Source organism: Monopterus albus, unplaced genomic scaffold (genome assembly GCF_001952655.1).
Source record: "Monopterus albus unplaced genomic scaffold, M_albus_1.0 scaffold3.1, whole genome shotgun sequence".
Classification (NCBI taxonomy): Eukaryota; Metazoa; Chordata; class Actinopteri; order Synbranchiformes; family Synbranchidae; genus Monopterus; species Monopterus albus.
This window is the reverse complement of record NW_018127883.1, coordinates 7,592,032-7,609,836: the sequence shown is the minus strand read 5'-3', so window position 1 is coordinate 7,609,836 and position 17,805 is coordinate 7,592,032. Positions and strand designations below refer to the sequence as shown.

Genomic DNA, 17,805 nt, shown 5'->3' with positions numbered 1-17,805 from the left:
GAGAGCTCATCACACAATGAGTGGCGAGTGTAGGCTTCGAGAAACAGCTTGTGCCTCTTGTTTGGGCTGAGAAACAATAGCATGTCTCCCAGCATGGGCGAGGGCCAACAGCAAAGCCTCTGTTTCATGTCTCACACTGCACCCCTCCCCATTCACTTAACTTCCAGTTTACGACAGCTCACATCAGTTTACAGCAGCCAATTTTCATTTTCTACTCCCAAATCCTATCGCACATTATCCTGTGCATTGCATTAAAGCCCTAATCTTTTCTTTCTCTTCCTTGGAAGAAGAAAGGAGTGCCTCCATGATTAACCCACTTTACAGCAATAAACACAACATCCAGTAATGTACACCAGATTTAATTTGAAGGAGGAAGAAAAAGCCAGAGCACTCAAATAACTGAAATGTAATGAAAAATAACACAATGCAGACACCAATGGGTGCCTTTGGAATTAATCTGAATGTTCCATGATTCTTCTCTCTCTTGTACTCAGGATTGGTTTCTCTCTGTGCCTTTTCTCCCTCACACTCCACTGGTGTGAAATCTTCAAACATACAAAGAGAGAGCGAGAGGAAAGAAAAAAAACAGGGTCAATCCTTTAAAAAGACACCACTTTTATCAAATTAACTAAAAAGAAGCACAGTCCTTCTCTTTTTCCCGTTTGTCACATGTAGCCCATGTTGCTTTTGGTTTCCCATCGTTTTTTCGCCTCAAACCTGCAACACAGAAAAACATTCAATACATTTTAACTTTCAGCTTTAAGCTGTGCATAAGCAGCCATTCACTTCTGAAATGCAGACTTCAGTGGCTCCGTTTTAACTGTGCTTGAAACCTGAGGGTCACATGTGGCAGATATGATGGCAAACAAACATGAAAGCAGAGAGAGACGTCCTACCCCCAGGCTATTTGCTTTCTTTTCTGCGCTGCCCTCAAAGCATCCTCTTCCTGTTTGCGTCGCACAAAGTCATGGCAATCAGCGGCTTGAGCAATTTTCACAGCCAGCTATTTAGAAGCAGACACAGGAGAGACCCATTAGAAAATAGAAATCAGTCTGTGGCAAGAGAGAGCTTTCTGACTAATGTGTCCAAGTGGCTTCTCGTCAAGTGTCTCTGCTGCCTCCTCCGCAAAACAGTAAAACCTTAATGAGCTGATCAACACATGGATGCTGCCCTGTTGTCCTATAATTTACCACATTTTACATTACTGTAGGACTGGTGATTGGATATAACCTACAGTATCTCTTGGAAAGTAAGTGATCTTGCACAGTGTCCTATGACTTGCAGCAGAAATTCATTCCATCATATGGACAATAATGTTTCTCAAAAAACTATATTGGATAGTTTTTGTTCTCCACCGTCAGTAACACTTCTTTTACAACAATGTCAAAATCGAGTGTCCTGTTTCTGAAACAGACATTAATACTGCAATGTTTAGTCAAATGACTAATTAACACTTTCTCAAATATTAATATTTTGCTATAACTAAATATCTTCTGGATGTCGACGTCCTTACCTACATCACCTAGGGCTCTGGGTTGGGCACTGTTTTGTGACATTTTATTGACCCAAGCAATTAATCAGGAAAATTATTGGCAGATTAATGGATTCACTACTTGCCGCCCCAGTAGACAGAGTTTTCTCCAGCGCGTCTTGTTTTAATTTGAAAATTCAACCCTACAAGCTCTTTACAATCTGCAAAACCCAACGTACAGAAAATAAATATATATGTGATATATGTGTGTGTGAGTTTGCGGGGGGGTGAAGTGCCCCAGCTCTCTGCAAATGACAGTTCTATTTTACTATTTTATTAAAATCCTGCTAACCTCTCCTGCCTTTTGTTTGAGTCCTCTATAAAGCTCCTGGCTTACAGTCTCTTGTTGTTGCTTTTTGATGACTTTTTTCTGTTGTTTAATGTCTAGATTAAATAACTGAATACATAAACAATGAGAAATAATGTTCAGCATTTTGCCCTTTTTCCTTCATCTCAAAAAATGTTGTAATAGCATTTTTCACTCATCACCAGTGAAAAGTGTTTGGAGTACTGCAGGCAGTCCCTGAAATCAGAAGTGCAGAGAATGACCGTGACTGCAAGAGGCAAACATTCAAATCCCAGGGAAAATGTGTGTATTGTGAAGCAGAATAATCCCAATAACCCCAGTCACACAGAAGCACGGGAAACAAAGGGAAGAATCCTGTCTCGGCTGTCACTCCTGCGATAGGTTTATTATTCAAGCAAAGGCAAACTTTGATAAACAACGTGGAACAATTTTACCAAACCTTTGGGTAATTCTCTGCAATATTCACAGTACAATCAGGGGGGAAAGTCTTAAGGCAGTGAAGAAATATGCCACCACTGTGCCACTTGAAAAAAAGACCTGCTGGAAAAAAATGTTTCAATTATAATTAAGTGGGATAAACTTTATTAGAAAGACTGAAACTAAAATATCTCCTAATGCATGCTGGGATTAAGCAGGTCAGAGCGAGCAGGCAGGAAAAATTAAACTCTAAAGGCTTTTTATCACCATATTTCAGGAACCAAGGGTGTAAAATGTTCTAATTTGGGATACATTAAAAGCCATAAAGGTCTTTCAAAAAGATTAATGGTACTTTGCTTGGATTTAAGATAAGGGCTTCAGCTGGCTGCAAGTACTGGGCTCTGACTGGGCCCTCAAGGCATTCATCTATACAGTCACTGGAAGATTTGTGAAAGCGTCTGCATAACCTGAAGCACACATACTGTGACAGTTCTCTAGTTTTTTGCCATTTTATGGGTTTTACATTCCTCAAATCATGTTCCTCCTCTTAAAGGGCCCTATAATGGGTGACTACGCTTACGTTTGCAGCAGATCTGCGAGCAGATAAAATCACACCAGGATGTTTCTCCACTCTTTGTCAGAGTGGTGTAGGTGCTAAATGGCTCTGATGCACGCTGAGATTAGAAACCAGACAATTATTAAATTTATGACAAATCCAAAAGCAGTCTCGGGTGTTTGCAGAAAAAAAAAACACTTTGGGGCTTGCTCATGGAGCAAATCAAATGAAAATGCATAATGTTAAATGTTTCATTTGGAGATTTACAGACATTCTTTTTTTTTTTAACATGAGGATGAAATGCAAAAGGTCTTAAAAACACACCTTCCCATTCATCCTAAAAGAAAAATGAAAACCCACTTCCATGCCCCTCATGTCCCCCTATTAGTTCACAACATAGCCTTTGCTATATTCAAAGCATTAAAGGTCTTTATTTTTTCCCTTTTTTAATCAGTTGACTGTCTTTACTGGGGCTCAACATTAATATCAACCAAGTTACCTTGGAGATAGAACAGATCAAAGAGACAAAAACCCCTCAAATGTCTGATTAATCAAGCCTGCAAACAGCTTATTTCTTTTAGCCTGCATGCAAGTATGAAAATGAGATTCTGAGAGCAGTACATTGTGCAGATTTGTTCATTCTTATCTGAACAAAGCCAGCAGCAGCTTATTTCATGGATCACTGGCACTGTCAGCGCTGTGGCGCCAAGCAGGTGATGGCTCCTCTTTCTGTGGCGAGAACAAAATTAGCAAAAAGTCGGCACAAATTAGCCTCTCATATTTTCTGTAATATGACGTTATTTTTCATTTACTTTTTTGATCCACTTTTCAGGATTTCCCCCGTCCTCCCCTTGCGTGCATCTTAGTGCCAAATCCTTTCACATTAGACGCTTGTGAAAAATAAGAATGAAAGTACAATACTGGAATAAAGGCAGGAGACAGGAAACCTTCTGCATTCTTTATGTGGCTCCTAAAAAGCTATTCTTCCCAGTCCACAACATATTAATACACAATTAAGTGTCCATCACAGGCGTGTTTCTGTGCATTGTTGCTGTCTCTTGTGTGGCCTGTGCACAGCCCTGTTAAAAACAAGGTTTATTCAGAGGATTATTTCTCTGACCTTTGGAAGATGTGAATGCAAAAAAACCATGGTACACAATGCTGGCACTGCAGAAGCAGAGGCTTAAGGCCACTAGGAGGGTTAAGTCAAAAGTACTGTTTTCTGTTCATTCATGTTTGGGCCATCATGGAGATTTCAGTGAAGACTCAAATATGAGATGTCCATACGGGAACAAAAAAAGGCAAAATAAAAATGAACATTGCTGCTATGTAAGCTATACACAAGATAAGCCAGTGCTATCTTAATAACTGTTTCACAGTGTTTTGATTTGTGTGTCGGTTCTGAGGTGTTTGATGAATGAAAGCAGCATTAGGAAGTCTTTGTGAGCAGCCAGGGGTCCACAAAAACACTGTGGCAATTAAACAGCGAGTGCAAAAAGACAATAGCTGAATGAAAGATGTGGAAAAATATATCTCCATGTGAATAAAGTGTTAAAGCTCCTATTAAGAATGTGAAATAAATGATGGCTTTAAGGAAGAAATGGCCTTAAACCCATTCATAAATTTCCTATCCAGGAAGCCTCTTCCAATTAAAACATGTGAGAGGTGGATTAACAAGGGCTATATGGCTTTGCCTCACTAAATCACCTCCCCGAGCTGCTCTGCTGCATTTGACGTGTAAACGATTAATGACCAGCCTAATTCCCTTATCACGCTACCTTAATGCCTAAATAATGTGGCCTTAGTCAACTTTGGAAAGCAGGGCTATATAAGAAAGGAATGAATATCAGATTAGGCAGCTCGTGTGTTATTTCAGCATAGTTTCTGAGAGCTGAGGTGGAAGGGGAAGAAAAATGTGTTTCTGGCTGCAAAGCCTTAGTGTTGCGACAGCATAAGGAAGGACAGGAGATCAAGAGGATGGGATACAAAGTTCCATTCAACTGGTCCACTTTGAAATCAGTAAAGAAAAGTAAGAGGCTGGAGTAAACATAAAGAATGTAAATCCAGCAGAATGTCAGCTCTTACATAAGACAATAAATGTAACAATGATTAACACCATCATCATGTGACCATACAGATTTCAGGGGTTAAAAATTTGTATGGCTACAACTGGTGGTTATTTCCCTGATTAACAGTCAAGTGTAATCATTTCTAATGAGGAGGCTTTAATATGTCTTGTTTTGTCTGACCATCAAATACAAAGATATTCCATTTAGTATCTCAGAAGACAAAAAACTGAAAAACTCCACAACTGTTTTTGTTGTTTTTCGTGTTTATGAATTAACAGCTACTGTATGTTCACTGTGCTGCTGCAAAGCTACCGGCAGCTACCGGACACTTTTAAGGTGGAATGTTTTCTTGCATGTTACTTGCACAAGTTGACTTTTTGAATCAATCACTACACCTTAAATTTTAATATCATAACTAACCCTAACTTTTTCTGGTTCTCTTGTAGGATGTGCTTTACTGATGACTTGTTCTTCAATCACTAACAATATAACGATATATTTATAATTATATTATAAATATAACGTTATATGAATTTCATTTATACAATCATTCTTTTTAGTCTCCTGGAGAAAAAAAAGCATCAGAGGGTCATACCATTGCACTCCAGAAGCACTACACCTATAGTTACAGCCTATTAAAAATGTGAAGTGTCCAAAATACACCGTATTTCTTGAGCGTTGTTATGAAAATCAACTTGCACAGAATGAAACTGGTGAACAGATCAGCCTCCTCACCTCCAAGAACGAGCTTCAGGTACGAAGGGTGCTGAAACTGAGTTTTGAACACTGGCTATATATAAATGCACTGTGACATCACCCATTAAGTTCAAGTCTGGCCATCACTGATGACTGGATCTTCAAGCATTCACAAAAATGCAACCTAATGAATTTCAACCACATTATGCAAATATTCTTGTTCCTCTCTTGGAGAAAGAAACCACTACACCTATGGTAGTAATCAAGTAAAGTACCTAGATTTGTACTTAAGTACAGTACTTGATTCCACCACTGGTCATCCCAAAAAGCATTCAAGCTAATTTCTTGAGGGTTTGATAGTCAGAAATAGTGAAATCACTGTTAAATAATATGCCATTATTTCAATGCTTAATATAGTGTTAGACAATATTCCCACCAAAGTTGATCAGTCATAAGAGCATTTTGTAATCTTGCCTCCGCTTTGACAAACAGAATTACATGGCAAGCCAAAAGAAAGCCACTCCAGGGAAGGCACAGTGGAACAGCCATGTCCCCAGTTTCTCCTCTTGTAATCTGATGCTAGATACACACAACATGTCATTTTTAGGGAGAAGAGAGAAAAAAATCTCTGAAAGTTTGCCTGCTTTGTGCATTTCATTATCTCGCCTCTTGCGGAGGCTTATTAGCGAGCTTTGAACTCACACTTACAATAATATGCCATCAACAGTTTTATAAGCTAATTAGAAAAAACTGTTTAATTAATGAGTGACTGGCAATAAAATGGCAATCATGAAAAAAGAAACCGCTACCACCAATTAAGGCCTAATTACAAACAAAATTATATATGTGTTTTGCTGTGGGCTTTAATTTTAAATAATGGCTTTAATTAAAAGAGAAAACATGCTAATTAATTAAACAGCACACAAATCTACATTGAAAAGTATGCTTTGTCTATCAAGTAATTAATGAAATACAATAATCCAAATGAGATTCCCAGGAATTTGATAAAAGCTTAGCACCCATTTCCAAATCCATTTCAAAATTAATGGGCGAAAATTTAATGCGAGTCATCCAGAGATACAATAAAAGTTCATTCAGTGATAAATTCCTTGTGCTGAAGGAAAAATGAACAAAGAGGAGAGTTTTCCTAAACTCTCTGTGAGGTGGCCTATGGGCCATGTGGGTGGGAAAAGTCAGAATCTGATAAAGCTCACTTTTCACAAAAGCGACGCTCAATTTTTCGATTACAAACACGGGGCATGGGAGGGAGACGGTGGCAAGTAGAAAAAAAAGGTGTTAAATAACATAAAAATCATGAAACACACTTAGTTCAGCTCTTTGTTTCAACTAAGCCACCATGTCTCCTCCAGCAAAATGCCATGCCACCTTTCTTTCACAGCGCTTTAGTGAGGCTTTCTAAAGGGTAGATTTCAAGGACAGTGAGGCTTTTTCTTTCAGCTGCTGCTTCTATTGAAATATGAGCCTGAACATAATGAGGGATGTTAGAACCATCCGCATGTTTAAAGGATACAGAAACCATAAATGGTTTCTCAAGTTAATTCATATGGCTAATTACTGTATACATTAAGTGACCTAACTATTAGACGGGATGTCTTTTTAAACACTTTAGACTGCTCAGGTCAATTATGTATAAAACAGAGTGTAAAGAGAGGTCCGCCAACCAAATGCCATCTAGAGAACAGGAAGCCACTGATCAAACATGAAGCCATATGAGGGTGGCACAAATTTGGTTGATTTCAATTCAGCACATAACAGGCACCAATAGAACAGAAGTCATCATGAATGTGCTATGAATCTATGCTGTGATATACTGGTTTTTTTTCCAAAATTTAATTCTGAGAAAAAGTGACCTGCCTTTTACACTCTCATATTTGTTCAATCAGTTTGCAGATACACTAAAAATAAACACACCTAGTGCACATAAACACACCTAGAGGAATATATAATTGTTGCAAAGCAGGGTTTGCTAAGCACTTTCATTTGCACAGACGTGGAGTGTTATATAAAGGCCACCGTGTATGTTCAATTTATTGTCCATCAGGACAATAAATTTGTTTGTTTTTTTGCATGCAAGGATAATAACTGGGTTGGGATAGGTTTAATCTCTTTTAGAAACCTGATCAATAAGTCTGCTTATGTTTAACTTACTGTGGCACCACTAATCTCTCCCTTTTGATTTTCACAAAGTACAACATAAAACTCTTACATGTAGAGTAATATGGGATAGCACCAAAATCATGGATTCAAAAGAAGATTGTAGATGAAGAAGAGGTAAACATTTTCATTCAAAACAACTGAAAAGCTTGTAGGCTTGTTGTCAGTTAAACCTGAACTGGATTAAAGCCAGTATCTGGGCTGTACTGGATCTAAATGCAGCCAGTGAATCCAGGATTGAATGGACAGTTCAGTGAATACAGGAATGAGGTCAGCTCATCACAGCAAGCTTCCACTAGATTTTGATGCATTTGTCATTGAGTATCACTTGAATCAGTGTGAACAGAGGTCAATTTCCCACTGACTTGAGTCTACTGTGGGAAGAACTGCATTTGTGTGACCCTTTGTGGTGTTTGCACACTGGCAAACATGTCTCCAACTAGATCCTTATATTATAAAACCACCTAAACAGTTCACTGCCATATCTATAATATAGTGGTCCTCCATAGTGCTAGTTGACTGAAAAGAAGAACTACCTTTTAGAACATACATGTTTTTTGTGTTCGGTGGTTCAACACAGGTCCGTAGCCATGCAACAACTTTTTATTTTTCATATGGACTTGACATCCCCAGTTGTGACAGACTATAGAGAGTTTCTGTTTTGAAGTGGTAATGCAACTCTAATAGCTGTGATGAGTGCTATGGGGAACTGTAAGCTCTAACATGGTGTGACCATCTTTTTTGGTGAAATATACCGACTTACTGTATATAAAACACAGCTCCTGACTATTTCAAAAGACCTCGGTGGCTCTGTTTTTATAAAGAGAAAAATGAGCAAGGGAGTAATTATTTATTGCAAGGAATGAAACACAAGAGGGTGGATTAGTGTGACAAACAATGTGCTGTACAGCAGCTGAGCACCAAGTAGACAAAGCAGCTTTTGCTTTGCCGAGTTGATTTTTATCATCCTGATTTAAGGTTCAGTACGGAATGAAGCTACAAATACAAGTTCTGTCTCAAAATGCCAAGCAAGGAATAATTATAAGTTTAGTACTAAATGCTGTAGCCAATGTAATCCAGTTTCATAAAATTATATGGTTCTATTCGACCTTCAAAAAACTTTTGATACAGTACATTATTTTATTTGATGCAATAAATATGAGGCTGTTGGGTGCGATAACTTAGCAGCTAGCTGGTTAAATCATACCCAAGTAGTGTTATTCAATGTGTAGGTATTAATGGCACCACATCAGATGTAGAAGTGCACATTTCACAAGTGTATCAGGTTACATCCTCAGCTGACTGGGAGCTTTTTCTCTTTGCTGATAATGTGGCTTTGTTAGATCCATATGTGTCTGTCCAAACTGAGTACAGTTAGTGCCTGGTTAGAGGACTGGCATCTTTTGTTCTACTGAACTACTAGGACCACTTTGGAGGTGAGAGGATTTCTACATCATTCTGTCTTCTATGAATTATGAAAAGAAATCTACACATGCTGAGGAGGATCAACAGACATGTTTATGAGAAAAGAACCTTATTTGCATGGTTTAAAGAAATACATTGGGGAGCTTTGTCTAAGCAATGCAGACATTAATGATACTTTGTTACCTAAAAGGGGATGTGAGTTCTTTGTGCCAGCTTTGAAGGTATTAATACTTTCACTTAGAAAATGGAGCATGTCTTCATGAATTTATCCGAAACAAAGACTTACAGCCTTGGGAAATATTTAAAAACCGTAATGAGAATAAAAAACCTCAACCTGAAATATCTGAGGAGCGTGTCTCAGACGTCTGACAGATGAAAGAGCACATATCTCAGAATTTGTAAGAAGCCTTCAAAACACTTTTTTACTTTTGGTAATTGTTTTAATGTTAAAATGAAAAAAAGAAAGTAGAGCAAATGGAAATCACTAATTGATTTGGGGAGCTCAAACGGCAGAAACAAACATTTTTGTCTTATAAAAGAGAAATTCTGACAGCAAGCTTTCTATCTTCCTTCCATTTGCCTTTGCTTTGAGGAGATAAGTGGGAAACGATTAGATTGAGGGTGAAAATACACTGAGACTTTGTCATCCAACATGTAGCGGCGTCTTCCTTACAAAACAATGCCTAGAGGGACAAACAGGCCTCTTTAGTTCTTCACAGCTGTCGGAATGTTTTTGCTTTTTTTGCAAGAAAACCTGCTGCTATTATCCCAGTGAAAAGCCTGTCACAATCATGTCTCAGTGTTATGACCATAAACAAATTAAACATCTAAGCCATTCTGTACCAAATGAGCCACTCAATTATAACCTTGAAACTGATTCTGGCCACAGCGGGGATTATTGATCCTCTAAATGTTTGTCACAGTGCTCCTGTCAAAAGTGAACAGGAGTGCTGTAAACAAATATGTTGGTCTTAATGCTATCTGTTTTACAGACAGCATTGTTCCAGATAGATCATAATCCTTTCTGATTCAGAATCCTTCAAAGTTATTGGCTTTTAGCTGCCACTTCTATTCAGCTTTCCCATGCTTCCTTTCTTTGTATTCAGAAGGAAATGGTGCACAAGTTTGCATCAATTCACTACCCTCATGAAATAAGTTATCACTGCTATACAATGAGTTGGGGCTGCCAGACTGCTGTCACATCCCATCACAGCTCTAGCAGGTGCCAGGCAGGCGAGAACCCAGGCTCAGGCTAAAACCAATCCATGAGCGCTCTAAGAGGCTTTCTGAAAGTACAGTGCAGGTGCCACTCACAAGAGCTTTCATTTAACTCCCCCATATTTGACCACTATGTTAGCAGTTAAGACTGGAATATGAAAGGGCCCTGATGCTGCACACTAATGTCTGTTAAACGCAGGAGATACCGGTGCACAGATGCAATGCCAATTCAGTGAATAGTACAACTGCTTTTTTAACATACTGAACCTTATTTATGGAGCCTGCTTACTCATTCAAGAGGGTGAGGTCTTCTAGAAAAATGTTTTGATGATAAATAACAACAAAAAAAAAACCTGGAATATAATCTTGTGCAAACACAGATTCTACACTTGTATTTACAGTGTGCGGTGTCACTTCTTCCTGTACATCATTTTGGCTGACAATTAGAGATACATTCTATGAGAGCGACAGACTGAAAAATGACTCCATAACCTGATTTCAGCTTTCGGTTCAGGAGCTAACGCTAGCTGTTGACAGATAACATAACCACTTCAGATGAATCAGTTTCTGACCTGTCTGTGCTCACAAACTGAACACTAAAGTGGACATCTGGATGTAGCTAAAGCACCTGCTATCGTATGTAGCTTATGGCAGAGTAGTTTTTTTTTTTTTATTTACTTATAGATGTATGTTGTGTATATATGGATCTATGGATAATGAGTATGATGCTCCAAACATGGTGCATTTACCCAAAATTCAACATGGTGTGATGTCAACTTCACATTCTACATAGGAGCTATTTTCCATAATTCTGAACTATTACTTTAAATCAATACACTTTTAGATTTCAGGTCAATTTTGGAAAAATTTTGCATCTATGGCAACATATTTTGTTCACAGCTGCAACAACAAAGTGTTTTGAATTTGCTACAGCTCTGATTCACACCTCTGGCTGGCATGTTTTCCACAGAAATTATGAAAATGGCTCATGGGTACTGTACTATTTGGCACTGGCCATCATGCCAAAATGACAACAAAACTTAATTTCTTGGAAACTAAGCTTAAACGGTTAAAACTGGTGGTCACAACCTATACGATCATGAGTTTAAATGGGAGACTCCCATGCTTGTATGTTGTGTAACACTGAGCAAATCACTGAAAGAAAAACACTGAAATGGTGATTCAGAGAAGGGAAAGTTATTCTTGAACCTAATTTATAACTATAGTGCAATCCACACCCAATAATGAATTCTGAGTCTGCAGTAGGTAACATGTTTGTGTTGCTACTATTACAAAGTGAAAAAGCTTATGGGTTGCTGTAAGCAACATGCATCATGAAACAAAGAAGTTTAACTTTGACACACGAAGTATGGCAGTTCCCCCAGCGGAAGAGTAACACTGCAGTTGTGTGTCCTTTTAACCACAATTATATGTGTGTGTGGGCTACATTCTATGCTAAATTAGTTTCAAACCACTTGATCCTTGATGCCTGCCAAGGCAGTTAGTTACAAAACTTCAGGCACTGCGTTTAGGAACATGTACAACTTCAAAGGTATGAAACTCTTACCTGGAGAATGATTTAACAGTTGGCTTGAAAGCAATGTACCCTTCATTAAAAAGCAGAGCCAAAAGTCCTTTAGACACTGCAGCACTTCAAAACTAAGGGGAGGGCTTTCCATTAACTCAATGAAAAAGGGCTGCAGGACTGAATGGTGGGTGTCTGCGTGTGTTTTTGTTCCTCTATGTCTTTGCAGCAGAAATGGCCACGGATCCATTAGCCTGATTTGTCACAGCAGGGGCACCCCAAAGATCTCTTATCAGCGCAACGTACCTCTCGAGTGGCGAGTCTGTCGCTCATCTCCTCCGCCTTTGCAATGTCCCCTTCAGCTATGGCCCTCTCTATGCTCTTTTCAAGGCCGGACTGCAGAAGAGAGAGAGAGGAGAAAAAAAAATCAGATTTTTTTTGAAATGGGGTAGAGAGAAAAAAAAAATCAAAGAGTAACTTCAAAAGTCCCTAGGGCCTTATTTTTAATATGATTGCCATTACTACAAATATGTAGATTTCCCTTCATAAATGAAAACCTTTTTGATTGGATATTAGTGGGGAAATCTTAGAAATGCTACAGGAGATTACCAAACATAAATGTGACTCTTTAATTACACATTTCCATTACAGGCCTAAGCGGGTGGTGGGGGGGATTGGGGGGGGATACTGATGGTAAGGCAGTTCTGCTGTGATGAGGGAGCGGAGCACCAGATTTCTTCATCCCCCAAATTTTCAACATGTTAAAAAAATACACTGGAAAGAAGCTCTATTGTTAATGTGTCTCCTCTGATGTACTGTTTGAGGACCTTGACTCTACTCTAAAAGTACAACACCATCAGGCTTAAACACACAATGTTCTCTGTAACTCTGGCTGCTTGGTCTTTATTTTGTAGTTTATTGTTCTGTATTTATACTTGAAATGATTCTGACACAACTTGACTACTGTTCTCAGTTATCATCTACTGTATCTCTCAAACAAAACTCACAATGACAAACCATAATCCTTTGTGCCATGAAAAGTGTTTTAACCTCTAGAGTCCTGAGCTTTGGAAACCCAAGCTGTGCGGTCCTCATATGAGGACGCAGGGACTCTAGAGGTTAAGGTCACTGAAGAAATTCTGTTAGCAGATGAATTAATGCCATCTGGCTTTTTTCTCAAATGACTGTGTGCAAGACTTGGCAGAATTTAAAAAAATATATTCATTACAAGGAACTGCATTTGAGGGATGAAGGAGCCCCTCATTATGTTGATGTGACAAGTTCTGTTTCATTCAGCTTGTTAATCATTTCTTTTTTCCTTTCATAGTTTCATTTTTCAAAATGAGGCTAAAATCAGCAAAAACTCAATTTTATGCTGCTGTGAGATAAATTAAGCACAAAATACTCCAAAATAATCATTAAACGGGTTTCAAATTGAAATGAGGACAGTTCCCATTCACTGGGTTAATGCTCATCAAGCTTGCAAATATTTTGCTTCCTTGGCAATTTGAAAGGTTTTGCAATAAACGTTCATTAATTTTTAAGTGCAGAAAATGTATTCGAATGGAAGAAAGTTCCGTTTTAATTTCTTCAATTATGAATTCCACAGAAGCGGTAGCACCAAACCACCTATTATCTAATCATTCATTTAAATGCTCTGGTTGCAGTCACACAGGCTGTATCAGGTAATTTAACTCTCTCTTCTTCTGGCAAGGAAAATTTAGATTTTCATTAGGTTTCTTCCTGAGAGAAAAAAAACCCCCATCTCACTTTAATAGCAACCCCACAAAAAAGGAGATTCATTGTATCATTAAATGAAGACATACATAATTCTTTAAATTCTTCTCCATGTCAGGTTGAGTTAACATAAGGATTCTTCTAATCCATATATCATAGCATATAAATCAATGAGAGGATACACCACAGTGGAAGCATAAAGGATGTGGTATTACTAACAGCTATGACAGACACAGTATAAAGCCTCAGCAGATAAGTTGGAAGGAAGGAAACCTTTGTTACCTTTGGAGGGGGTTTGGAACATGCAGGGGGATCAAATCGATCATTTACACCAAAATATTGCTTAAGCTCACTCCAGTGCTTCTCCTGCTCCTTCCGACGCTGTCTGCTGACAGAGGAGATGTGTGTTAATGTTCGTTACATACATGTAGACCAGCATTATGATAAGGCAAATTGTTTTCACCACATCTTATTTCTTTTTATTGCTCATCCTTTAACTGGACTCTGTTTTTATCATTAAGATGAAATTAGATCTTTATCCATTTCATAATCCCTTGGTGTTTTTAGCTGTGTGTTTTGGGTCATTATCCTGTTGAAGGACCCATGACATGAGACTGAGACCAAGCTTTCTGACACTGGGCAGCACATTTCGCTCCAGAATGCCTTGATAGTCTTGAGATTTCATTGAACCCTGCACAGATTCAAAACACCCTGTGTCAGATGCAGCAAAGCAGCCCCAGAACATAACCGAGCCTCCTCCATGTTTCACAGTAGATACAGTGTTCTTTTCTTTGTATGCTTCATGTGTGCGTCTGTGAACATAGAGCTGATGTGATTTGCCAAAAGGTTCCAGTTTTGTCTCATCTGTCCAAAGGACATTCTCCCAGAAACTTTGTGGCTGGTCAATATGCATTTTGGCAAATTCCAGTTTCGCTTTTTTATGATTTGCTTTCAACAGTGAAGTCCTCCTCAGTCGTCTTCCACAAAGTCTACTGTGGCTCAAACAGAGACAGCTGGTGCAATCTGACACTGATGTACCTTGACCTTGGAGTTCACCTCTAATCTCTTTGGAAGTTGTTCTGGGCTCTTTGGTTACCATTCGCATTATCCATCTCTTCAATTTGTCATCACTTTTCCTCTTGCAGCCACGTCCAGGGAGGTTGGCTACAGTCCCGTGGACCTTAAACGTCTGAATAATATGTACAACTGTAGTCAGAGGAACATCAGGCTGCTTGGAGATGGTCTTATAGCCTTTACCTTTAACATGTTTGTCTATAGTTTTCTTCCTAATCTCCTGAGACAACTCTCTCCTTAGCTTTCGGTGGTCCATGTTCAGCGTGGCACACACCATGATACCAAACAGCACAGTGACTACTTTTCACCCTGTAAATAGGCAGACTGACTGATTACAAGTTTGAAAACACTTGTGATGCTAATTACAGGACACACTTTAGTTTAACATGTCCCTATGGTCAAATTATTTTCAATCTTTTCTAGGGGTACCATCATTTTTGTCCAGGCCAGTTTCTTTAGTTTGTTTTAAAAAACGCTTCTGTTGAACCACAATTCCAAAGCAATGACTGATTTTCATTAGTTAATTTTCAGTAAATTTTTATTTATTACTTTTGCCAATTTCACATTATTTCAGTGACCATTGTGAGTTTCTCTTTCTTTAACGGAAGGGTACCAACAATTTTGCCCACGTCTGTATCAGAGGCAGCTGCCAAACAGTGTTGCATTCATAAGCTATTGTTTCCCCAGTCCACAATATCAGATTCACATTTGCTAGTGATACATAAGCATGACTATATGCATATTTTGACAATAAGCACCAGAAAGCTTAAACACTTTACTTGAATATCAGCCAGATATTTTGCTTTCTAAATTGTCTTGAGTGAACACTGTAATATTTTAGTACCTTGTCTCTGTAAGTTCCCCATTTTCTGCTCCTGTTAAAAGACATAAGACGTACAGTAGTTAAAGGTTGTTAGGATGTTTCATACAAATTAGCATAAGCTAAACAGAAGTCTTCAAGTATAACAGATGTGCCAATAAGGTGCTAAGTATCTTAAAGTTCTAATATGGGTTAGGCTTGGTCTTTTCTTTTACTCCCCTTTTGTCATAGAGTTTTTCAGATACACTTGCCCACCAGACTAGGCCAGCAATTGAAGCATACCCTTTATTGCATTTTCACTGACACTTTTTTTGTGTCGTCTTCTTTTTCTTCTTCTGGGGACCTCCTCCATTTTCTTCATTTCATCATTCTTCTTCCGCAGATCCTGGAATTTCTTGAACGTACAGTGCACACATACTGAATTCAGAAGAGCACCAGGAGCCTTGATCTACTTCTGCTGTACAAATACAGTTTTATGATATACACATAGTCCAACAGGCCTTCACAAACCATATAACGTTTAATCTCAGTAATCTTGTAACCAAAATTCTCTCTAGTAAACAGCCCTTACTTACGTGCAACAACAACACCGGTAAAGTACACAAAAGCTAGCTTGTATTTCAGACTTAATGCTAGTTAAGCTTAGTTAGCTCACTGCACCACATCAACATACTTGCCAACTTTCCTGGGATATGCCAGGAATACTGCACGTCGAACTATCACTGCCTGCATCACTGGCAGTGTGAGTCGGCTGTGCCTCTACCGCTGAGTCTATGTTTTCTTCGGCAGAACTCTCACCCTTTTTACCCTCCATCATTTTCTTCGCAGCATCATCCTCCTGATTATCCTCTTCGTCATCTGGACTGAGGTCGTCTTCTGTTAAACCTTTGGGCAGGAGTCCGCTGTACATATTTAGTCGAATATGTACAATCAGATCATAAGGTAATTGTTAATTTTACTAAACTAAAACTATCGGAAGTCGGTAAATTATAGATTTCGACCACAGTTGTAGAAGCAGATTCCCATTTCCGGGTAAACATTGTTACGTTTTCCATATAAAAGCACCGATTGGCTGACAGCTATTCATGTTATCCAATCAGAACTGTACTTACTAAGGTTGCACAGTGGGAATCACCAGGGCAAGACCAAAATTCTTATTGGTCGTTTTTGTAGGAACAATGTTTAACAGTTTAGGATTAAATTTAAGGTGTTTGGCTGGTAGAGCTGTGAACCTTTCTGTTATAGTTAAATTCGCGACTGAGAATATACATGTAGTTACAGCGTTCTAAACCAGTCTTTTCAGTAAAGTAAAGTCAAGAGTAGACTGTTGAGGAGCATTTCTAATTGAGGTGAGCAAGGCTACTGACAGGTCTGTGAATTACTAGGAATCATTTAAATGTTATGTTATATTTGTGTCATGTTCTGGGAGAGATAAGCTTCCTTCTATGACCAGTGGTTCACAAAGTGCTTTGGGCATTACATTATTATTAGAATGATTAGCATGCAAATCTTGTATGGCTTTTGGCACTGGCACAGGCACATCTAGCCCTAAATTGCTCTTTCACACTCATTCACATTAGACTTTCTTTTGGCTGCATCTCATTGCAAAGCCAATAATCTACATAAAATATGGCCTGTATTTTGTGTGCTGTTTGAATGTGGAATAAAGAGAGAAACCTATAACAGCAATGTGTATATAAAATGTTAATAGCTAGTCTCATGTAGGCTACTAGGTACTGTATATAAAAGGGGAAGAAGTTTTTCAAGTAAGCCAATAATATTGTATTATTGTAAAGGAGGCAAAACTTCACAGATGTTATAAATGTCAAAATTATGTTAAAACTCCCCATAGTTCATGGACTGTAGTAGCTGGTTTAATAGATTGTGTACTTTAGCTGTAAAGAACTACATTTCCAGAATGCACCTTTTCACTCCATACCTTACACTGTTCCAGCTTTTATTTTAAAGCATTTTATAGATTAGACAATTGATTGATTTAAAAACATGATTGACAGCTCAGTAGATAATGAAAAAATTCTTGACGTGCACCCTTAAAATCGGAAACTGTTTGAACAAATAGGAATACAATTCAGACCAGAAATTAGATGCTAGCCTTCAGTACGCAGTATTTTGGACACATTTGGGTCACTAACAAAAACGTAGGTTCATTAGAAAGCTCTGTCTTTTTGCTCAAATGTAAAACAGAACAAAACCTGAGACCTTGCACTCTCCTTGACCTTCCTGTATCCTAAGAA

The 17,805-nt window shown here is 38.4% G+C and overlaps 1 protein-coding gene across 2 annotated transcripts; it reads right to left on the bottom strand.

Moving 5' to 3' along the window:
* Positions 1-235: 235 nt before the first annotated feature.
* Positions 236-16,585, bottom strand: fam204a (family with sequence similarity 204 member A). 2 transcript variants are annotated; one of them, XM_020601844.1, is made up of 7 exons: positions 16,224-16,585; positions 15,833-15,944; positions 15,575-15,605; positions 13,939-14,041; positions 12,226-12,315; positions 897-1,003; positions 236-717 (listed from the first exon to the last, which is right to left on the bottom strand). In XM_020601844.1, exons 1-7 carry the CDS (start codon positions 16,458-16,460, stop codon positions 666-668), a joined length of 732 nt encoding a protein of 243 aa, XP_020457500.1. In that variant the 5' UTR covers positions 16,461-16,585; the 3' UTR covers positions 236-665. The 2 variants fall into 2 exon arrangements, with proteins under 2 accessions (XP_020457500.1, XP_020457490.1); XM_020601834.1 differs by having other exon boundaries at positions 238-717; positions 13,939-14,044.
* Positions 16,586-17,805: the final 1,220 nt, after the last annotated feature.